Below are 19072 nucleotides of genomic sequence, written 5' to 3'. Positions count from 1 at the left end.
TCTGGAAGACGAGTCTACCGCTCATGCTTATGATGTAGACATGAGCTAGAGAAAGGTCTGGAAGTCACAGGAAATTAAAGGGATATTTATTTGCTATTCTTTTATATATTTTGTTCCATAATTATAATTTTATATTATTTTGGCACCATTTTAAATAGCTAAACTACAGCATACTAAAAAACTATTTGTATGTTATTTGTATGTGACCTGAATATACTATTTGGAGTTTTGTGATTAAAAAAAAAATTCAAACCCATTGACATTTTTATCTGTTTTAATGAGAAAAGTCAATCCTTTTATTTAACAAAATAATGAGGTTCTATATTTACAATAAAATAAATCCAAATATGGAAGAATAGAGCTATGACTTTGCTTAACAGGTATTAATTTTATAATAACTACAAACACACAGCCACTACCTGAACCCCAGGCTGTGATTTAAGTAAAGTATCCTAGAGTCTTTCTTTCCTGTAGCCAACTTGGAACCAGACTGGACTCTTCCCTGGGCTCGTCTCCGTCTCTGCCTGAAGCTCTGGTGCTCTCCCGGAACCAGAAAAGGGGCCCTGGTTCACTGTCAGTATAATTTTGCTGAGCTCTTCACAAGGGCAGAAACAGCCTACCACTGGAATTCTGATTGGACTTCAGAAGACAAAGAATATCCAACTTACCTCCTGGTCCTTTCCTTTTACCTTTCTTAGTTTTCTTCCTTTTAGAAAGCTCAGAAAATGCTTCAGCTGCTTTTTGGAGTTTTGTGATAAAAAATTCAATGTCATCCAAAATATGGTTTAAGATTTGCTGAAATTAGAAAATATAGAATTAAATATAAAACTATTTTTGCCTTGGCTACACATAGTCAGTAAAGAAAATTCGGGAAGTTCTTAAAAAGAAAGAAACACTTCCTACATGCAAATTTCAAGTTTATCACTAATTCTAAGGATTGAACTAAATATGCCTGTGGCCAAAGTGTGACATTTGTATTTTTCCTTAGCTTAATTTTGCTCTATTTTCAATACCATCAAGAAAGCATTCACAATATCTATTCAGAACATTAATTATTTTCAATTACTCTAATTTTCTCATAGTGTTCTCCCACATAAAGTTAGGGGAAAATAATTCTAAGAAATATTTTGTAACACTGAGCATTTTTGTTTTTCTAATAAGTGTCTCATTAGAGCACCAAGAATATTATTTCATGGAATTAAAGGTATATAAAATGTTGTGATAACCTAATAAAGATATAGATAATCTACAAATCTAGACATTAAAGAGTTTCTACATGGTGAAATAAAATTCATAATGAACTATGCTTTCAGGGCTCATCAAATCAATTTTGATTATCTCATATAGTATAAATTTTAGTTGACTTTCTCTAGTTTGTGTGAAACTTGACATTCTTCTAATTCAAGACTAGAAACTGGTATTAAATGAACTTTTTAGTACAATAAATAATAGTGCAATGTAAAAATTAAATTCCAAACATCAAACTCCTCTGTTTGTTTCCAAATTGAACATGAGTGTAGTATAAAAAATAGTTATATTGGCATCATATTTTATGATTATACCACAGGGCACTGTCATTCTGTAAGTAAATTATTATGGAGAAATAAAAATAGCCTTATCTTTTATAAGAAATTAATATTGACATATCTACTCTTAAAATGCCATTTAACTTTTATCTTTCAGGCATTATAAAATATTTTCAATAAAGGATAGTAAGACATATTAAAAATACTTCAATTATGAATTACAAACTATGAAAAAACAAAAGGACCTCAAATTGGATCATTCCATTTAAATTCCTTTGTAAGCTAGTTAATATGTTAGTTCTTCTGTCACTAATTAATGATTTGTATAAAATCTTCTAGTTAAATATTGCCATAAAGGCAAAAAAAAATAGTTAAGAAAAAAAATTCAAAGGGCATAACTACCAGTAGAAAGAGAAAATATAGTTTCCACAAAATGTCTTTATTGAATCAACTTCATTTTCCTCGAAAATATTCCTCCTCTTTTAAAATAAAGGCAGTGATCTAAGATGATGCTGTCCTTACCACATCTCGGTCAATTCGGGCCGCCATCATCTCAGGTGTTTCTTCATGCCCGTGATACTGCCTTAGCTTCTCAACTAGAGAAAGGAGAATCAAAACTCTTTCAACCTGTTGCTTAAGTAATACCAATATAGGCAATTAGACATTGGCTAGAAAATTGGCTAGATACAAAATCAAAACTCGGCTCGTCATCTACAACAGGCATCCTTGCCACAACAGAAGCACTTGGGCAGAGTTGAAGTACTTGCTTTCTACCTTTATGTTGATTTACCTTGTAATTTCCCCGCTAGTCTCCTTCTTCCCTGTGTCAGCTGCCTATGAAACCAACCCTAACTCAGCATCCTATAATTCCCACCCAAAAAATATAAACCCACATTTAAGCACCTACGTCATAAATAATGGTCAATTAATTCTAATGCAACAGAGCTTGTAATTTTCATATATTCCAACATTGTGATTTCAATAAGCTTTGGGGTTCTGAGAGTAAAGTGGTTTTTTTTAATTATTATTTTCATTAAACTTAAAACCCACAATGTTGGGCTCATTAATTTTAAGCTATGTGCTTTAAAAGTGTAAATACCTATAGAAAATTTCAAATTAAAGAGTAAATTTCTTAAGAGCGTTCAAAATGTTAAGTTAGCTCATTTGGCTAAAGTATGATGTTAATCATAAGATCATTATCATGAACTCATTCCTGATATGAGTAGGTTAAAACTACCATTGACTCAGATACTTGTACAAATATTTCATAGTATTGGAAATGAAAAAAAAAGTATGGATGAAACAGGAAAAATGTATCATCACCAATGGAAATACAACTCTTGATATATCATTGTGACTCATGATGTTTGATATAGAGAACTACAAAAAAATATTGAAAATCCAATATTGCTATGTCTCTTTTAGGCCTAACTTTTACTATAAATGGAATAGTCATAAAAAAAAAAGAAAGAAGAAATCCCTTAGTCTTATGAAACATACTTTGTGGCTATTAAGTAGTTTAAGATAATGAGAACTTATATGTATAAAATCTTGCCAGTGAACTGCTATTTTACCTGTGGGTAGCTACTATCTTCCTGTAGTATATACTACAGAAAGCAGCACATTGTACTTGAAATAAAGCTATGAGGAACTCCAGATAGGTGAGATGGGAGGCTGAGGTAAGGGGGAGATGTAGTATTTCTCAGACTTTTTCAGGGTCTGTGGCAACCCCAATGCCACTGTCTCTCTGTTCTACAGAGATTACTTCTGGCAGTCAGGGGTAGAGCTACCTCAAGGATTCAAAGGAATTTTTCAAACTGAGTCAACCAGAGCCTTCAGAGGGAACAGAAAGATACTCCTTTTGGGGGTCTTTCCAACTAAAAACTGGCTGGTATTGCTCAGTGGTTGAGCGTCGACCTATGAACCAGGAGGTCGAGGTTCAATTCCCATCAAGGGCACATGCCTGAGTTACGGCTCGATCCCCAGCAGGGGGCGTGCAGGAAGCAGCCAATCAATGATCCTCATCATTGATGCTTCTATCTCTCCCTCTCCTTTCCTCTCTGAAATCAATAAAAATATATTTAAAAAAAAAAACAAAAAACTGGCCTGAATCCAAACAGAAACTCACATAAGTATTGTGTTCTGCTTAGCCTAATAGTAAATTCGTTCTGTAAACCTGATCTTATATAGATGAGGTTGCATACAGTAATTTAGACAAAATCTAATGAGCCTAGGAACTCCTGCGGTTAAATTTTCTTTTTGTTATAAATTAGGTTTTACAGATGTTTTTGCAGGTTTATTCTTCCATGAAAACAATAGCAACAACCAAAATATCATAAATACACAAAAAGTAGAAAACACTATAAACTCCTAACTAGTTTTTTTTTTTTTAATATATATTTTTTTATTGATTTCAGAGAAGAAGGGAGAGGGAGAGAAAGAGAGAAACATCAATGATGAGAAAGAATCATTGATCAGCTGCCTCCTGCATGCCCCACCCTGGGGATCGAGCCTGCAGCCAGGGCATGTGCCCTGACCGGGAATCGAACCATAACCTCCTGGTTCGTAGGCTGACACTCAACCACAGCGCCACGCCAGCTGGGCATCCTAACTAGTTTTTTATGCACAAAGTCTTACAGACAAAAATGAATTAATAGAAGTTTATGTAATTCCTAAAAACAGAAACTGTTATAAAGTTAAAATAAGCAATAATTCTGTTACTTTATTTTTGAAAAATGGATGCTTCGAAGATTTCTTTCTTTCATCTATTTGGTAGATGGGATTATGTGTAAACCTCTTAAAATGACTTTAAGGATAAGAGAAATCTAAATAAAGTGAAAAGCATTTCAGAAAATAAAATGATCTCAACTTGATAAAAAAGAGAACCACCACAAATTATGCTTACTATACCAAACGGGATACTGCTATTGACATTATTTGCTATTAGACTCACAGCAACCCATGAGTTATTATTAACCCCACTAGAGGCCCGGTGCACAAATTCGTGCAAGGGTAGGGTCCCTCGGCCTGGCCAGCGATGGGGGCCTATCAGGGCTGGCCAGCTGGGGAAGAGGTACTGCAGGAGGTTGGTGGTGGGAGCGCACTGACCACCAAGGGGAAGCTCCTGCATTGAGCGTCTGTCCCCTGGTGGTCAATGCACGTCATAGTGACTGGTCGACCGGTCATTCAGTCGCGTAGGCTTTTATATATATAATAGTATCCATAAGTGAGGTTGAAGCACAAGCAGATAAACTGTCCGTCACACAGGTAGATCCATCTTGCTCCCACATCTGACTCACCAGACTCAAAGTACAGTATAATGTCACTCATTTTGGCAATCAAGTTCTACTGTTTGGATAAACTCTACAAATAATGCTTCATTCAATAGAAGATAAGTGATTTAAGAAGTTGCATTGAACTAGGAGGCAAAAGAATGAGGCTCTAGTCCTCACCAAATTTAAACTTGCTAGCTCACCATTTATTCACCCTTAAAATAAAGAGATTGGACCAAGCACGTTTTAAGGCATTTTCTAGTCATAACAATTTCAGATTTGATAAAAGATTCTCACATATAAAAAGTTACACTAAGTTCTATGCTTATGATTATTTGTCTTTACAAAACGACTGTCAAGTTCAAATGGTCCTTTTGACAAGGTTAGGCAGATGGGAGATGCCTTTTATCTCTTTTCCACTGTCTTCCCCTGTCCTGACATCCTTTCCATGTAACCACAACTAATTTGTCCAAAAGAAAACAGTGGTAAAATAATAATAATGGAAAGAATTTGAAGTATAATCTTAAATTTTAAAAAAACCTCACAGCCCAGCCAGTGTGGCTCAGTGTTTGAGTGTCCACCCATGAACCAAGGAGGTCAGGGTTTGATTCCTGGTAAGGCACATGCCCGGGTTTCAGGCTCAATCCCCAGTAGGGGGCTTGCAGGAAGCAGCTGATGAATGATTCTCTCTCATCATTGATGTTCCTATCTCTCCCTCTCTCTTCCTCTCTCTAAAATTAATAAAAACATATTAAAAAATAAAATAAAAAAACCTCCCAGTCTCTTGTTTGGCATATGTTCTATTACCATCCTTTTAATTGTTAGTAGAGTCAAACTTCCCACCTTTGATTGCATTAAAAAATACTCTAATCCTAACACCTTATTTATTAAATGATTGGTCTGAATTCTCATATACAATAATCTTATAGTGTTCAAGCTTAACATTCCTTTATCTAAGATTTAAATTTTTAAAACTAATCTCAAGCTTCAGCTCATAAATTAACATCAGATTTTGAAAGCAAGAATTACGTCACAACCCCATGTAAATGTTCATTAAGTATCAATTCCTAGAAATACTCACAGTCCCCTTGGTCAGCTGCCCAGGCAGACCAGGCTGCCACCCGACTTCTAACATCCACCTGGGTAACAGTCCCAGGGGGCACAGGGGCAGGAGCTCTGGGCGGAGGCGGTATACCAGGGTCTGCCTTGGAAATCATCCTAAAAACAATGAAAACAAATTGAATTTTTACCAACTCTATTTCTATGACATCAATTCTCTCAGTGGATGGTCTTAGTTCTCTAACCTCAAGAAGACTATGTCAAGCAGCAGAACAGTAAGGATTTCCTAACTTTTCCTTATTACATATATTTGTAAATGTATAAAAAATAAAAAAAAATTAAATTCAGCAGAAAACTAGGTTCAACTTTTTAAAATTCAGCTGAAAACTAGGTTTAACCTTTTCCGGGTCCCCTGTGATTTGGAAAGGCTGTGGACTAACCGTAGTCCTAACGTCTATTTGGACTCCCTGGAGCCACCTTCCCCGAAATGCCACTCATCTTTCATGGCTCTAAGACAGCACAGGTGGCAGAAGCCACATCAGAGACAGACGGGGAACATAGACAGAAACTGCTCACATGCCAACAAACCTGGAGGCAAAGGGGTTGAGATTACAGGTTGTAATCTGTAAACTATACCTTCATTGAAAGTAATTCTTATAAATCTTTAGAGAAAAAAAGACTTAAGACAAATCAATTCTAACCCTTAATTCCTGTTACTGTTTTTACCTCAGGGCATCAGGCCGCCTCTTCTGCTTCCCTCCTTTGCTGTCGCTGATTGCACTTTCAATATCTTCAGTAATTAGGTTTGCCTGCGATGAAAGACAAGTTACCTCAGAGGTTTTAGATGTTCTTGTCTTGATATGCAGGTTAAAACAGAAAAAGAGGTTATGTTCTCTGTCTGAATCAATGAGCATCTTGATACAAAATAAAAGTGGGTGTTTTTTTTTAAATCTGCTTTCAAAGCACACGCTTCCTTTTGATGGTGAACTTTACAATGACAAGAGTTAAAAACTAAAGGAATTTTAAAAGTGTTTAAATTTTTTAAATATTGATTCCTTTAGTTTAAAAACAGCTATCCTTGCATAATGGCAAATAGAAAAAGAATTTGCCTATGCTAAAAGTATAATCATATGCTAAAAATCTAACTAGGTAGCCCTAGCTGCTTTGGCTCAGTGGATAGAGCGTCGGTCCGTGGACTGAAGGGTCCTAGGTTTGATTCCAGTCAAGGGCATATACCTCGGTTGTAGGCTCCATCCCCAGTCCTGGTCTGGACCCCATGCAGGAGGCAACCAATCAATGTGTCTCACATCAATGTTTCTCTTTTCTCTATCTCTCCCCCTCTCTTCTAGTCTTTCTAAAAATCAATGGAAAAATATGCTTGGGTAAGGACTAACAAAAAACAACAAAAGGCAAAGTATAACTAGGTAAATATCTTCCTGAGAAGAAATGAAGGTGTTAGAAGCACACGTATGTATGGAGTTCCTTCCCTTCTCATCCTCAGTATCCACTGGGCACCCATCCGCCCTCTGGGACAGATCACTCTGTCCCAGCAGAGCTGCTCTCAGTGCAGGGCAAAGCCACTATAATCACAGATGAACCCAATACTAGGCTGTACCTTTTTGATAACCACTTTATTTTATCTTTTCAGGTAAAAATTAACATCCTCCAAACAATTAACTTCTCCAACAAGAACATTTGATTCCATTTTCTTGGGAATTGGTATGAGATTAGCAGCAAAGAAGTTTATTTTGTTTGATTGTGAAGTTTATTTATAGCCAATGATTATTATTGTGTATTAGACTCTTGCTGGGATGTATCCATCTCCTATTTTTGTTCCTGCTTGTTCTCTATAATTATGTATGTTTTTCTCAAATATGTATATAGAAAATATTCTTTTGCCATAAGCACAGGTAATCATAAAATTATAGAGCTGAAAGGACACTTAAAGATTATCTAATCTGTTCTCCTTGCTTTATAATTAAGGAAACTAAGGAATACTCCTTTGATGGTGTGGTCAAGGTCACATTCCTAGTTAAATGAGAGTGCTAAAGCAACGCAGTCCAGTGTTATTTCTATAAGAACATCCTACTTTCAGGGAGACACTACAAACACCTTGCCAAAGGCTTTCTGTTATGTGGGAAATTAAAACTGAAGATGCCTAGAAACCTGAACTTCCCATATGGGGTGATTTCTAAGAATAATTTTACTACAAATGTGGGCAGGAACACTGTAAAAGTCCCATAACAAAGAAAGCTTAAAGTTCAAAAGTGACACTGCAAGGTGATCCATATAAAATAAACCACATCATATTTCATTGTATTAATATTTTCAAGAGTGCCAGAGGAAAAAGTCTCATATGTTGAACATGGCACCAGTGAGTAAATGCATTTAGCTACAGAGTGGTACTTGAGCTTTTAATTAGGACACACAGTGTTCAGTACATAGTTTCAAACCCATCAATATCACATCCCTATCAAATAAAGCAAGCCCTTCATTCTCAAAAGTGAAATCCAAAAACATTAGTCAACACAATAACTCAGTTTCCAGAGGGGCTTCTGGAACAACGAGGCAAACACCAGATATAAAATGTCTTTTAGGTTAGTCCTCTGTTTTTAAAATGTTTAAATTAACTTTCACTAGATTTTCAGAGCTAAATAGTCACTTTAATACTTACTGATTTAAATCCAACCTTGCAGAATTTTTAATATACTTTATGACTTTGCAAAGGCACTATACAAAAATCTGATAAAACATTTCATGTAGAAATTACCTAAATGCCACAGTTCTTTTAAGGTAATATTTTTAGAAAGTCATCCACGACATCAATTGAAATAAGAGTAAAATTACAAAATACACTACTTCCAGTCAATCTTACTTTATCAATGTCATTATATTTTAATATCAAAGAAATATAAAAAAGATCAAGTGTCACTTTATGCTAATCTCTCAGCACTTCTTTATAAGATCAAAATTACCTTATATTTTATAATATACAGTGATACATCACTGCTTTGGAAAAGTACCAATCAGCTCAACCCAAAATGATTTCCCTTTTAGAGAAATCAACTCATGAAATAAAGATATTTAAGGCTCAGGGTAGCTTCTAATGTCCAATAGATCATCACAAATTATAATTGTTTGAAAACTACAGTGCACTGTGAAATACAAATCTTCAGGATATAGTTTGTTATTACTGATAACTACGCTCAACTATTTTCGCATTACCACTAGGGATTACAAATCTTGAGCAATTATTCAAATCACACAATTAAATGGGAAACTTTAAATCAATATCCTGGAAAACATCTTGTAATAATACATGCTTTGTGATTGGTGTTTAATAAAACAATACTGTGTGATTATTTATTGTCCATGAAGCATGATTTCTGTAGAATCAATGTTTAATTATAAGTCCAAGTCATTCAATGAAGAATTTAATATATTATCTACACTTTTTAATAAATAGAATGCATCTGATTTTTTTAATACCATTCTATCTCCTATTTATTTACCTGGGAACCTTAAGGAAGACACTAAGGTATTTGTTTTCCTTACAAAATTATAAGAAATTAAACATCTAGTACCCACAAGCCACTTGATTGAAGTAAGTACTTCAAAAGCTGCCAGAACATCTGTGTAAAAGGAAAGAAAGTTCACGGTTCTTTTACCTTAATCTCATCACACTGGAAAAGATGAAGATCCGGCTTGTTCTGAGTTGGCTCTTTGCACACCAGAGCAAGAATTGAGTCATAGTTACAGGAGTGCATCACAGCTTGGCAGTGCTGGATTGTGCTTAAAGGAAAATTCTCCAATTCATTCTATAAAGCAAAAATAGAATTTGCCTTACTTTTCATTGTATATATAAAATCTATTGTATATATAAAATCTAGGCATTTACAAATAATTTTTGCAGTGCACAAATCATATTGACACTGAATATTAGTAAACACTTGTAGATACAGAGGATGAGTAGGTACAGGCTGGGCTGGATAATGGGTGGGAGAAAGAGCAACAAAAATGGAGATATTTAGTAGAGAAATGCAGCTATGCTCTTAATAAACAGAATATTGAATTTAGCATTCCTGATCTCAGATTATAAGGTAGAGATGATACCTTTAACAGGAAAAAAAAAGTAAACTGAGGGCTCTTTCCAAAATAATTCACCATCTCGCATGGTATTCTTTTCCCTCTGACTATGTAATGTCAGAATATTTTTTACCTTGAACACTGTATAGTCAGATGTACAAATATGCATACATACATACATACATATACACATATATACATATAAATGTTAGGCTAAGAATAATATATCATTTGTATATTTTCAGTGAATATCTCAAATGCAACAATTCATATATAGATAGAATCCAGCCAAAAATGTAAAACAGGATCAGAAGGATCTCTGTAAGAAATACATTCTGCAAAATGATTAAGGTATTTGGTGTATAAGAGTGAATATTCTGTAACCTTTAAAGAATCACGCAAATAAAATACCAACACATTAAATAATTTCAGCACTTCTTAAAATAAATGAACTTTCTGCTCACAATTAGAACCCTATACTTAATGAGATATTTAAGGTGATTATACTGACACTAATGGCTTTACACAAATTGTGAGTGGTGTCAGGATGTAATTGATGGGAGAAATCATGATTTTTTTACATAAAATACTATATCCCTGATAACTAGAACATAAAAAACCCTTTTTTATGGATGCCCATAGATATACATCACACCATAAATTTATGCTAAATCCTAATCCGAAATCCAGCAAATTTGAAACAAGAAATGCATGTTCCATTAAAATAGAATGTAACGTCTAAGCCATACCAGAAAGATAATACATGTTCTCTCTTTCCTGAAGGAAACTAAATAATATCCTTTCTCCATAATTACTTGAAACCACGAGGATCAGAGAAGCCCTCAGTTGCTCTTCTCCTATAGTATACAATGGGTGAGATGAAAGGGCAAATTTTACTCCCACTCCGATCAGAATATTCTAATGTGATCACAATAGTTATTTTCCTTATCTTAGGAGCTCAAATGTCATTAGATGACAGGGCTCAGAAAAGTCCTTTTAAGAGCTCCAGCTTCTTACCTGCCGGTGCTTGTGTGAAAAAGGTGCCTCCTGTGGATCTGATGAAAAGTTGTTACACACGCAATCTTTTCATCACAATTCACTCATTTACCAGCATGTAGTTCAGCCTAACATGTAATTAATCTATGCCATAAAGTATTATGCCCCACTGGGGCCTTATTTTAGACTGTGTATTTTTTCCTCCCTTCTTCCATCTTATCATTTGTGATTTAAAGAAAAAAAAAAGAGAACGCCTCTAACTCTACTTTAAAAAACTGATTTTGCATAAATAATGTACATATAGTATTTTTTAAAAATCATTACCAAACATATTTTATTTGGTCAAACTTTCACACAAATTTGCAAACAATCTGACCTAATTGCAAGCACAAATATTTGTAGAATTTTCTTAAAAATAAAACAGTATAAACATTACAAACTTGCCTTTGATTCTAAATCAATCAGGCTCACAGCTCTGTCATCCACTTGAAGAATCATATCTTGAGTCCACACTTTACCTTTGGCATCAAGCAATTTCAGCTTCCTTATTCCATCATCAATAGTTATCATAGCATCTTTCCGATCCAGAACGAAGGTAGTCAAGTGCTTATGATTGGCAAAAAGAAAAAATATTTGTAACACACACACAGTCTCTTAGTACATATTTTCCTAAAGAGAGCAAAGTTAACCTAATTGAAGTCAACTAGCAAAGAGGTGAGGGACAAATGGATTACTCAAGAACTTCATGGTTATTTTACTAAGATAATAAAGTCAAGCATGTTTGGAAGAATAGAGGAAATGATGCCTTGAATCATAACATAGTTAAATCTGTTTAATATTGAGCAATGTGAAGCTACATAAACATATCATAGAAACAAATTCTAAACAGACTAAATAGCATTATCTTAAAATCACCCAGCCCATTTTATTCCATGTTGTTATCTGAATGCTGGACAGCAGGCAAGCTGCATGGCAGCTTGAAAACTATACACGCATAACTGAGAACAGCAACAGCAATGCTAGTCTGTAACCATGGTCAAACTTTCATCCTACTAAAACCACTTAATTAAACAAGGTTGAAATAGGCAGAAAATTAAAAATAAGAGCAATTTAAAAATCACTTCCCCCCTTATACACTGTCGGTGGGATTATAAATTGGTGTGGCCACTATGTAAAATAGTAGGGAGATTCCTCAAAATTAAGAATGGAATCACATAAGATCTAGATCTTCTACTTCTGGGTATTCACCTGAAGCTATAAAAACACTAATTCAAAAAGATATATGTATCCCTATGTTTACTACAGCCAAAATTTACAATAGTCAAAATATGGAAATAACCAGTGACCATAGACAGATGAATGGATAAAGGAGATGTGAGATATACCTATACATATAGATATACATAGAATGTATGTGTGTATACATATACATCACACATACACACACACACACGCACGCACGCACGCACGCACGCACGCACGCACGCACGATCCAATACTAGTTCACCATAAAAGAAGTTGAAATATTGCCATTGCGACATCATGGATGGACCTTGAGGGTATTGGACTCAGTGAAATTAATCAGCCAGAAAGAGAAAAAATGGTATGACTTCACTCACTTGAAGAACAAAAAAGAAACAAACAAAACAAAACGGACAACAGATTGGTGGTTACCAGAGGCCAGGGGGTGGGAGGAGGGTGAAATGCACGGTGCCAAAGGGAAGCTAGACTTTGGTGGTGAGTCTGATGTAGTGTATACAGATGTCAGATTATAATGCTGTACACCTGAAACTTATATTATTAACCAATGTTTTCTCAACTTAAAAAAATAAAATTACTTCCCTACTCAAATATTTTTTATTATATGCAAAGGACACCTAGATCCTAATTAAGAGCAAATATCTTCCAAGATAACAGAGGAAAAACTAAAAACTAAAAACACTGTTTAAGTAGATCTAGTAATGACTTGAGTAAAAAATAAAAAAATAAAACTATCAAAGGCTTAATTCTAAGAAAATTATCTAATATAAAATAGAAGTCTTTGTCCTGTCTTTAACAGAAATTGGGCTGACAGTGATGAGTAGCAATTTTAATTTATTCTATATGAAAACAGACACCAGACTAACAAAATACTTTTACACTTAACATCTATTTTCCAAAAATCTAAAAAAAAAAAGGTCAACACGATATAGAATACATCACAGGAATAAAATAAAACACAATTTTTATTGATAGTGAAAGAACCCTTAAAGGTTCATTCTAAATTTTAGCAAACGTCAAAAGCATCTTACTTCAACACGGTATTGGGATATATCTGATACACTGCTGATACTGTCACGTGCATAATTCTTCCTTTGTTCTGAAAGAGAAGTTTAAAAGATGTTATTTACCCACTAAGGCTGAAGTTCATATATCAGTATCTTGTAGCCATCTCTAAAGCCAGTCTATCTCACATATAAATACAGTAGTTGACAAGTCACCATTGGGTTTTATCTCTGAAAACCCTCATACTTCACATTAATTGAAAAAGCTACCAGAAAGTTTAAATGAAATGCATGAACAATTTGATCCTATATAAATTTTCACAATCCCAAAGATTAACAAGATTATTAAGATTGTAAAAACACAAGGTATTTTATCTAAAGGTTTTATTGATCAGGGACCTACTATTTGGGAAAAGGATGAAAAATGGTTTGTAACTTTTATCTGTTAGTACACTGAGAACAAAAGAGAACTATAAATACTGTCATAGATACTGTATTATATGAGTTAGACTATTAAAATAATATGCACTGTAAGAAACATCTCCTTTCACAATATCCAAACTATGGAGAGTGTTAGAGGAGATTCAAAACATAATCCAATCATACTGATTGCCATTAAACTTTAACAATTTTCACACATCTACAGACACAAAGTGATACTCAGACTTGTAGATATAAGCTGTTAGAGAAAATAAGAAGTCAGGTAGAAAGTTAATGCACCAACTATTTTAAAAACACAAATAAACCTTTAATTTTCTTTTGTAAAATGCTGCAAAACCAAAATAAAATATAAAATATGTGGAGGCAATATTTTGCATTTGTTACTTTCCAATCAAGGAAGTTGCTTATTTGTAAATTCAAAGTTGCTATTTCTTCTAAAGCAGAATGCTATGATTTAAAAAACAGTAACAAAAACAACTCTAAATGGGAACCAGATTTGTGATTCTAGACTTGGCTCTGTCACTAAGTAGGGGACTAAACTCGGGCAAGACACTTAACTCTGGGGCTCAGCACCCTTATTTTAAAACAAAAGGGTTAAACAAGATCAAACCACAAGACTCCTCCAGTATTAAACTTAACACACACACACACACACACTCCTTAGCTTTCCTAATAACCAAATTTTTTGAAATATAAACATGTTTATTTCAGTTACTATAGAAACCTTTAGCTCTTCCTACAATAGAAGTTGAAAGTTCTGCTAAACATAAAAGCAAATCAAGTACAAAAATATAAAGCACATATACAAACTCAGAATGGTAACTTGTGGAATTATTTAAGAACTTCAATAAATTCTTGTTTCCTAATGCATATAAAACTAATTATCTCTTCATTTATATTTGCCTTAAAAATGAAATGAAAATATTTATATGCCTTATATTACATCAGTGGTATTGTTCCAATATATTCTATTTTTGCTTTTGCAGCATTAAAGTTACTTAATAAAAACACACACACACTACAAAATTCAGTATCTGCTACCTTTCTTTTTTTGTTTGGCTGATGACCTGAAGAAGTATGATCCATCTGGTCCTACCAAAGTAATGTGATCAAAAAGAAAGATCTGGTTTCACCTTAAATTTTCTATTTCGATAAGACAAAACATAAACCTTCACTTACATGACTATATTCTACATATTTTTAAAAGTGAACAAATATGATTTTTCTGATGGTTAGCTAAGGATTAATCAATGTGAGATATTAACAAATGGATAATTGTTGGAGAAAACATTATAACTTTTGAAATACAATATGTAACTCAAGGACATATCTAAGAAAAGAACTTCTAGAAATAATCACTATTTCAGAATCACTGGCTCATCATCTTCAAAGACAACCCTGTATGGCAGACTCAGAACATGAAGGCAGTTCTATTTCCTTTGCTGTGACCTAAGCACAGCAAAAGTAATGGCAATGGTTGCCATGGTATCAGGTTATGATATGGTAGCCCTAGGATGCTCATTACATGATAGGCAAACAGTTTAAGGTAAAAATACTGTATTTTTTGTAATTAAGTATTTTCATTATGAAGTAGTAAAATTTGTTTCCCCAAATTTCCTAACACAAAGTTTCTCAATCTCACAGAAACATACTTTACAGAAATAGAAAACTGACTACATGGCACCATTTGTAAATAGTATGATGTTAACTGAACATTCTGATTGTCTAGAAGATATGGTACTATTTCCAATATTCCAAATTAAGAATCCATTTTAGGAATTCAAAAGCTGCCTTCTGATATCATACAATAAATAAGATGTATGTGTTATGAGAAAAATACCCCAAAAATGTAGAAATGCCATTAAATAGATTTATAAATAAATAAGTAGTTTCAATGATTTAAGTCAATGAATAAATGAAGGTTACTATTAACATTTTAATGGGAAATTTTGAAAGAAGGCTTTGAAAGGCAATTACATTTCTTTTTTATGAGAATCATCTGTATTCTGAAGTACAGTTGTAAACAGTAATTATGCTCCTAAGCTGAATATCTCACCAAAAGCCTTAAAAGTGTGAAAATCCTAAACTAAGTGTCAATGATAACTCAAAGAATCCAATGACATCCACCACTTTCTCTAACAAAGATTCTCAACCCTGGCTTCGCATTAAAATAAACTTTAAAAAATACTGCTGAGGGCCCACGGTCTAGTGTTTCCAATGAAACTGGTCTGGGGTGCAGTCTGGGCACTGGGATTTATAATAGCCCAGGCAATTTTTATGTGCAGCCAAGGTTGGAAAACCACTGCTTCAGAATCAGTGCAAATGCCAATTCAGCTACTATATCTTGTCTCTTTAAATTGAAAGGTTGTCTTTCCAAATTAATAGTGTAAATCATAGTCAAGTAGTGTGTTAAATAATAACAATGAATCTGGCAGCAGAGTTTTGGCTTTCTAGTGTTATAAGCTGCTCAACCCCCAATCTAAGAGCAAGTCTCAGTCTCTGTCTCTCTCTGAATCAATTAATACCAGGAATAAATTTCACTTGATCGTAATACCCCTGGTTGTGCTTCACTAGTTTTTCCAATAGCTTTTTCCAATGGACCAGAATATACAAACCCAAAGACATGAAATTGGGTGAATTCAGTAACCAAGGATGAAAATTCCTTATATATCATTTTAACATTACTGAATTGATATGCTGCAATAAAAATTGATATTCAACTTCCAGATCAGGAAAATTAAATTAGCTTTCAATGGACTTTGGATGATTATGACATATGTCAATGTAGGATCATCAACTGTAACAAATGTACCACTCTGGTGGGGAATGTTGAAAGTGGAGGCGGTTATTTATATGCAAGGGCGTATATGGAAAAATCTCTGTACCTTTCCCTCAATTTTGCTGTGAAACCTAAAACTGCTCTATAAAATAGTCTTACTAAAAAATCAGGTTTCATTTAACTTTTCAATTAGTACAATGATAACAATATGCAGTGCTCAGTACTCCGACCTAATTACTTTAGGCTGTATTGTTAGGGTGGGGCAAAGTAGGTTTACAGTTGTATGTGAAACACAAAGTTTATTCTTGTAATATTATTCATTAATTATTGTATTATTTTCCATATGAACAACTGTAAACCTCCTTTTGCCCTGTATTTTTCTCTGGAAAAACAAAGAATTGCTTACAAAGTAAGGATTTGGAAATTAAAAAGGGAAAAAATGAACATAAAAGCAGCTGCTGAGTATTTTTCTCTTTAAATAAGACAAGGAACTACAGCTCATATTATACTGCATTAAAAGACTCTCAACCACCAGTGAAGGAGAATTCCTTTGCCGCTATCTTAGTGTATCATTTCCACCAGGAGAGGCACTGAATGGGAGTCAGCGAGGAGTACGAGTAGCAAGGACAAGCTCTCACTATCCGGGCAACTATCTTCACTGACTGACAAATCAGTATCTGAACCAAGACACTGCTGTGAGAAACAAACAAGGTCAATTTACAAAGTTACATTATTTAAGAATTTTACTTGCCTGCTCAGCAAACTGTTAAAAGAGCTTATCCCATGAGGAGAAAAGAAGCTTCAAAATGTTCAGATACATGGGGGAAACTGCCAACTATCCTTGTGAGTCACATGCCCTGGCACGCTCTGTGAGCTGAGTGTTGACTCTACCAGCGCCCAACTTCCTGGGAATAAAGAATCCTGGTCCATTTTCTCCTTAAGAACTTTTTAAAAAATTTGTTTAAAATATATTTAAATATTTTCTCCATGTAAGATAATTAAAATGTATAGTTGTAAATAATAAGGATAGAGAAGAGAGAAATGGATTTTAACTCTTCAGTGCCACTTAAATGTGTTAGAGGTCATCTGGGCTTCAGTTCTGACAATTAAATAGACTGTCTCTAAACCAAGCTCAGGAGAATGAGAGGGACAGAAAGAGAAAGTCAGTCTAAAAGAAAAACAGGTGGGGTAGATATCTATTAGTTAAAGTGACATAATCAGAAATTTTACTGAAAACGGTGAGGCAAACACTGTATAAAAATACAGTGAAGTTTGTAGTCAAGTCAATTACACAAAAAAACTGTGCAGTTCATAGGTTACTTATACTCAATTCTCATTGTAATTATAATAATTGAGTATAATCAGGAAAAACATAAATATATTTTCCTTCTTGCTAATATTACAAAAAAAGTTCAAGCTTGAGGTGAAGTGAGACTTAAGAGAATGCCTGTCCCTCATATTTATCCATTATTGCCTGGCCTCCCAACAACATAAATCTCAAAATTACTATAAGTGTTGGTAATGACAACAAAGTATTATTCACTGGTAATTCTGTGAGACTTGAGTTTTCTGGAGATAGGATGAGTATGACTTTAAACAGCAGATTATTTATGGTAAATGGTCATTTTCCAAATTCAGCAATTCTAATTAAAAGGGAAGTTACTTTTCTAGGAAGTTCAGTTATTCAGAACATTAAATAATTCCTCTGAATATCATACATGTCACAATGTCTATACATTAAAAGTTGCAAGTTCTAATGTTTAGCTTTAAAGCGCAAGACTCAATTCCTCACTCAGAATCTATTTACTAGTAGGAGTTTCTATCTAGTTCCTCACCTTATGCATATCAGAAGCAATGCTAGCAGCAGGCAAGTTAACAACAGAGGAAAGTGACAGATCGGGGACCCAGTCACATGGAAGAAGTGGCCCCGAATATTCAGAAGTGAAAGGATTCTGCATTTGGTGGAAAGGTAAGGATGTGGCCTTTACACACATCACAGTGCGTAAGTCAGAGGGCACGTCTATGACCCTGAGCCACTGACGAGTCACAGGGCCCACACCCTGAAGGGAAGGAATGTTTAGTACATTTTACAAGTATTTCCCATAAAAACGACGTTTAAGTTTTAGTGCTTAAAGACTTCGACAAACAGAGTAGCCAGAAAAAATATATAACAATTTTCATTCCTGGATCACAGTAGCCAAATTATATGTTACTATCAGAAGTGGAGAAGAAAAAAATTAATTTTATCTTCCAAAGCAAAAAAGTCCTTATGTTGTCAGGGACGTCAGCGATGCAGAGCCTCTCACATACTGGTTTTGACATTTCTTGTATAATAATGAAGAAATGACAAATTAGGGTTGTTAAAACTGCAGCATATTTTAACTGTTTTTCTAAAACTAAAGGAAGTAATTTTATTGTCATAATTGTGTTACTCAATCCTATCTAATAAAAGAGTAATATGCAAATTGACCATCACTCCAACACACAAGATGGCCACCCCCATGTGGACACAAGATGGCCGCCACAAGATGGCCGGCAGGGGAGGGCAGTTAGGGATGACCGGGCCGGCAGAGGAGGGCACTTGGGGGGAACCAGGCCTGCAGGAGAGGACAGTTGGGGAGTACCCAGGCCTGCAGGGGAGGTCAGTTA

The 19072-nt window shown here is 34.5% G+C and overlaps 1 protein-coding gene across 5 annotated transcripts in view; it reads right to left on the bottom strand.

The window, feature by feature from the left end:
- Positions 1-19072, bottom strand: part of EPS8 (EGFR pathway substrate 8, signaling adaptor) — a 173353-nt gene that overhangs the window by 44327 nt on the left and 109954 nt on the right. For 3 of the 5 annotated variants that reach the window (XM_080659546.1, XM_080659545.1, XM_080659547.1), the window contains exons 5-11: positions 13231-13298; positions 11384-11545; positions 9526-9675; positions 6584-6666; positions 5880-6016; positions 2049-2122; positions 669-795 (exon numbers count right to left, since the gene is read on the bottom strand). In XM_080659546.1, the coding sequence (XP_080515672.1) occupies positions 669-795; positions 2049-2122; positions 5880-6016; positions 6584-6666; positions 9526-9675; positions 11384-11545; positions 13231-13298 (801 nt within the window). Of the gene's footprint in view, positions 1-668; positions 796-2048; positions 2123-5879; positions 6017-6583; positions 6667-9525; positions 9676-11383; positions 11546-13230; positions 13299-14685; positions 14737-19072 lie in introns of all 5 variants that reach the window. The other 2 variants (XM_080659543.1, XM_080659544.1) reach the window with 1 other exon arrangement.

This window comes from Plecotus auritus (assembly GCF_963455305.1).
Source record: "Plecotus auritus genome assembly, chromosome: 3".
Classification (NCBI taxonomy): Eukaryota; Metazoa; Chordata; class Mammalia; order Chiroptera; family Vespertilionidae; genus Plecotus; species Plecotus auritus.
This window is presented reverse-complemented; position numbering and strand designations above follow the sequence as displayed.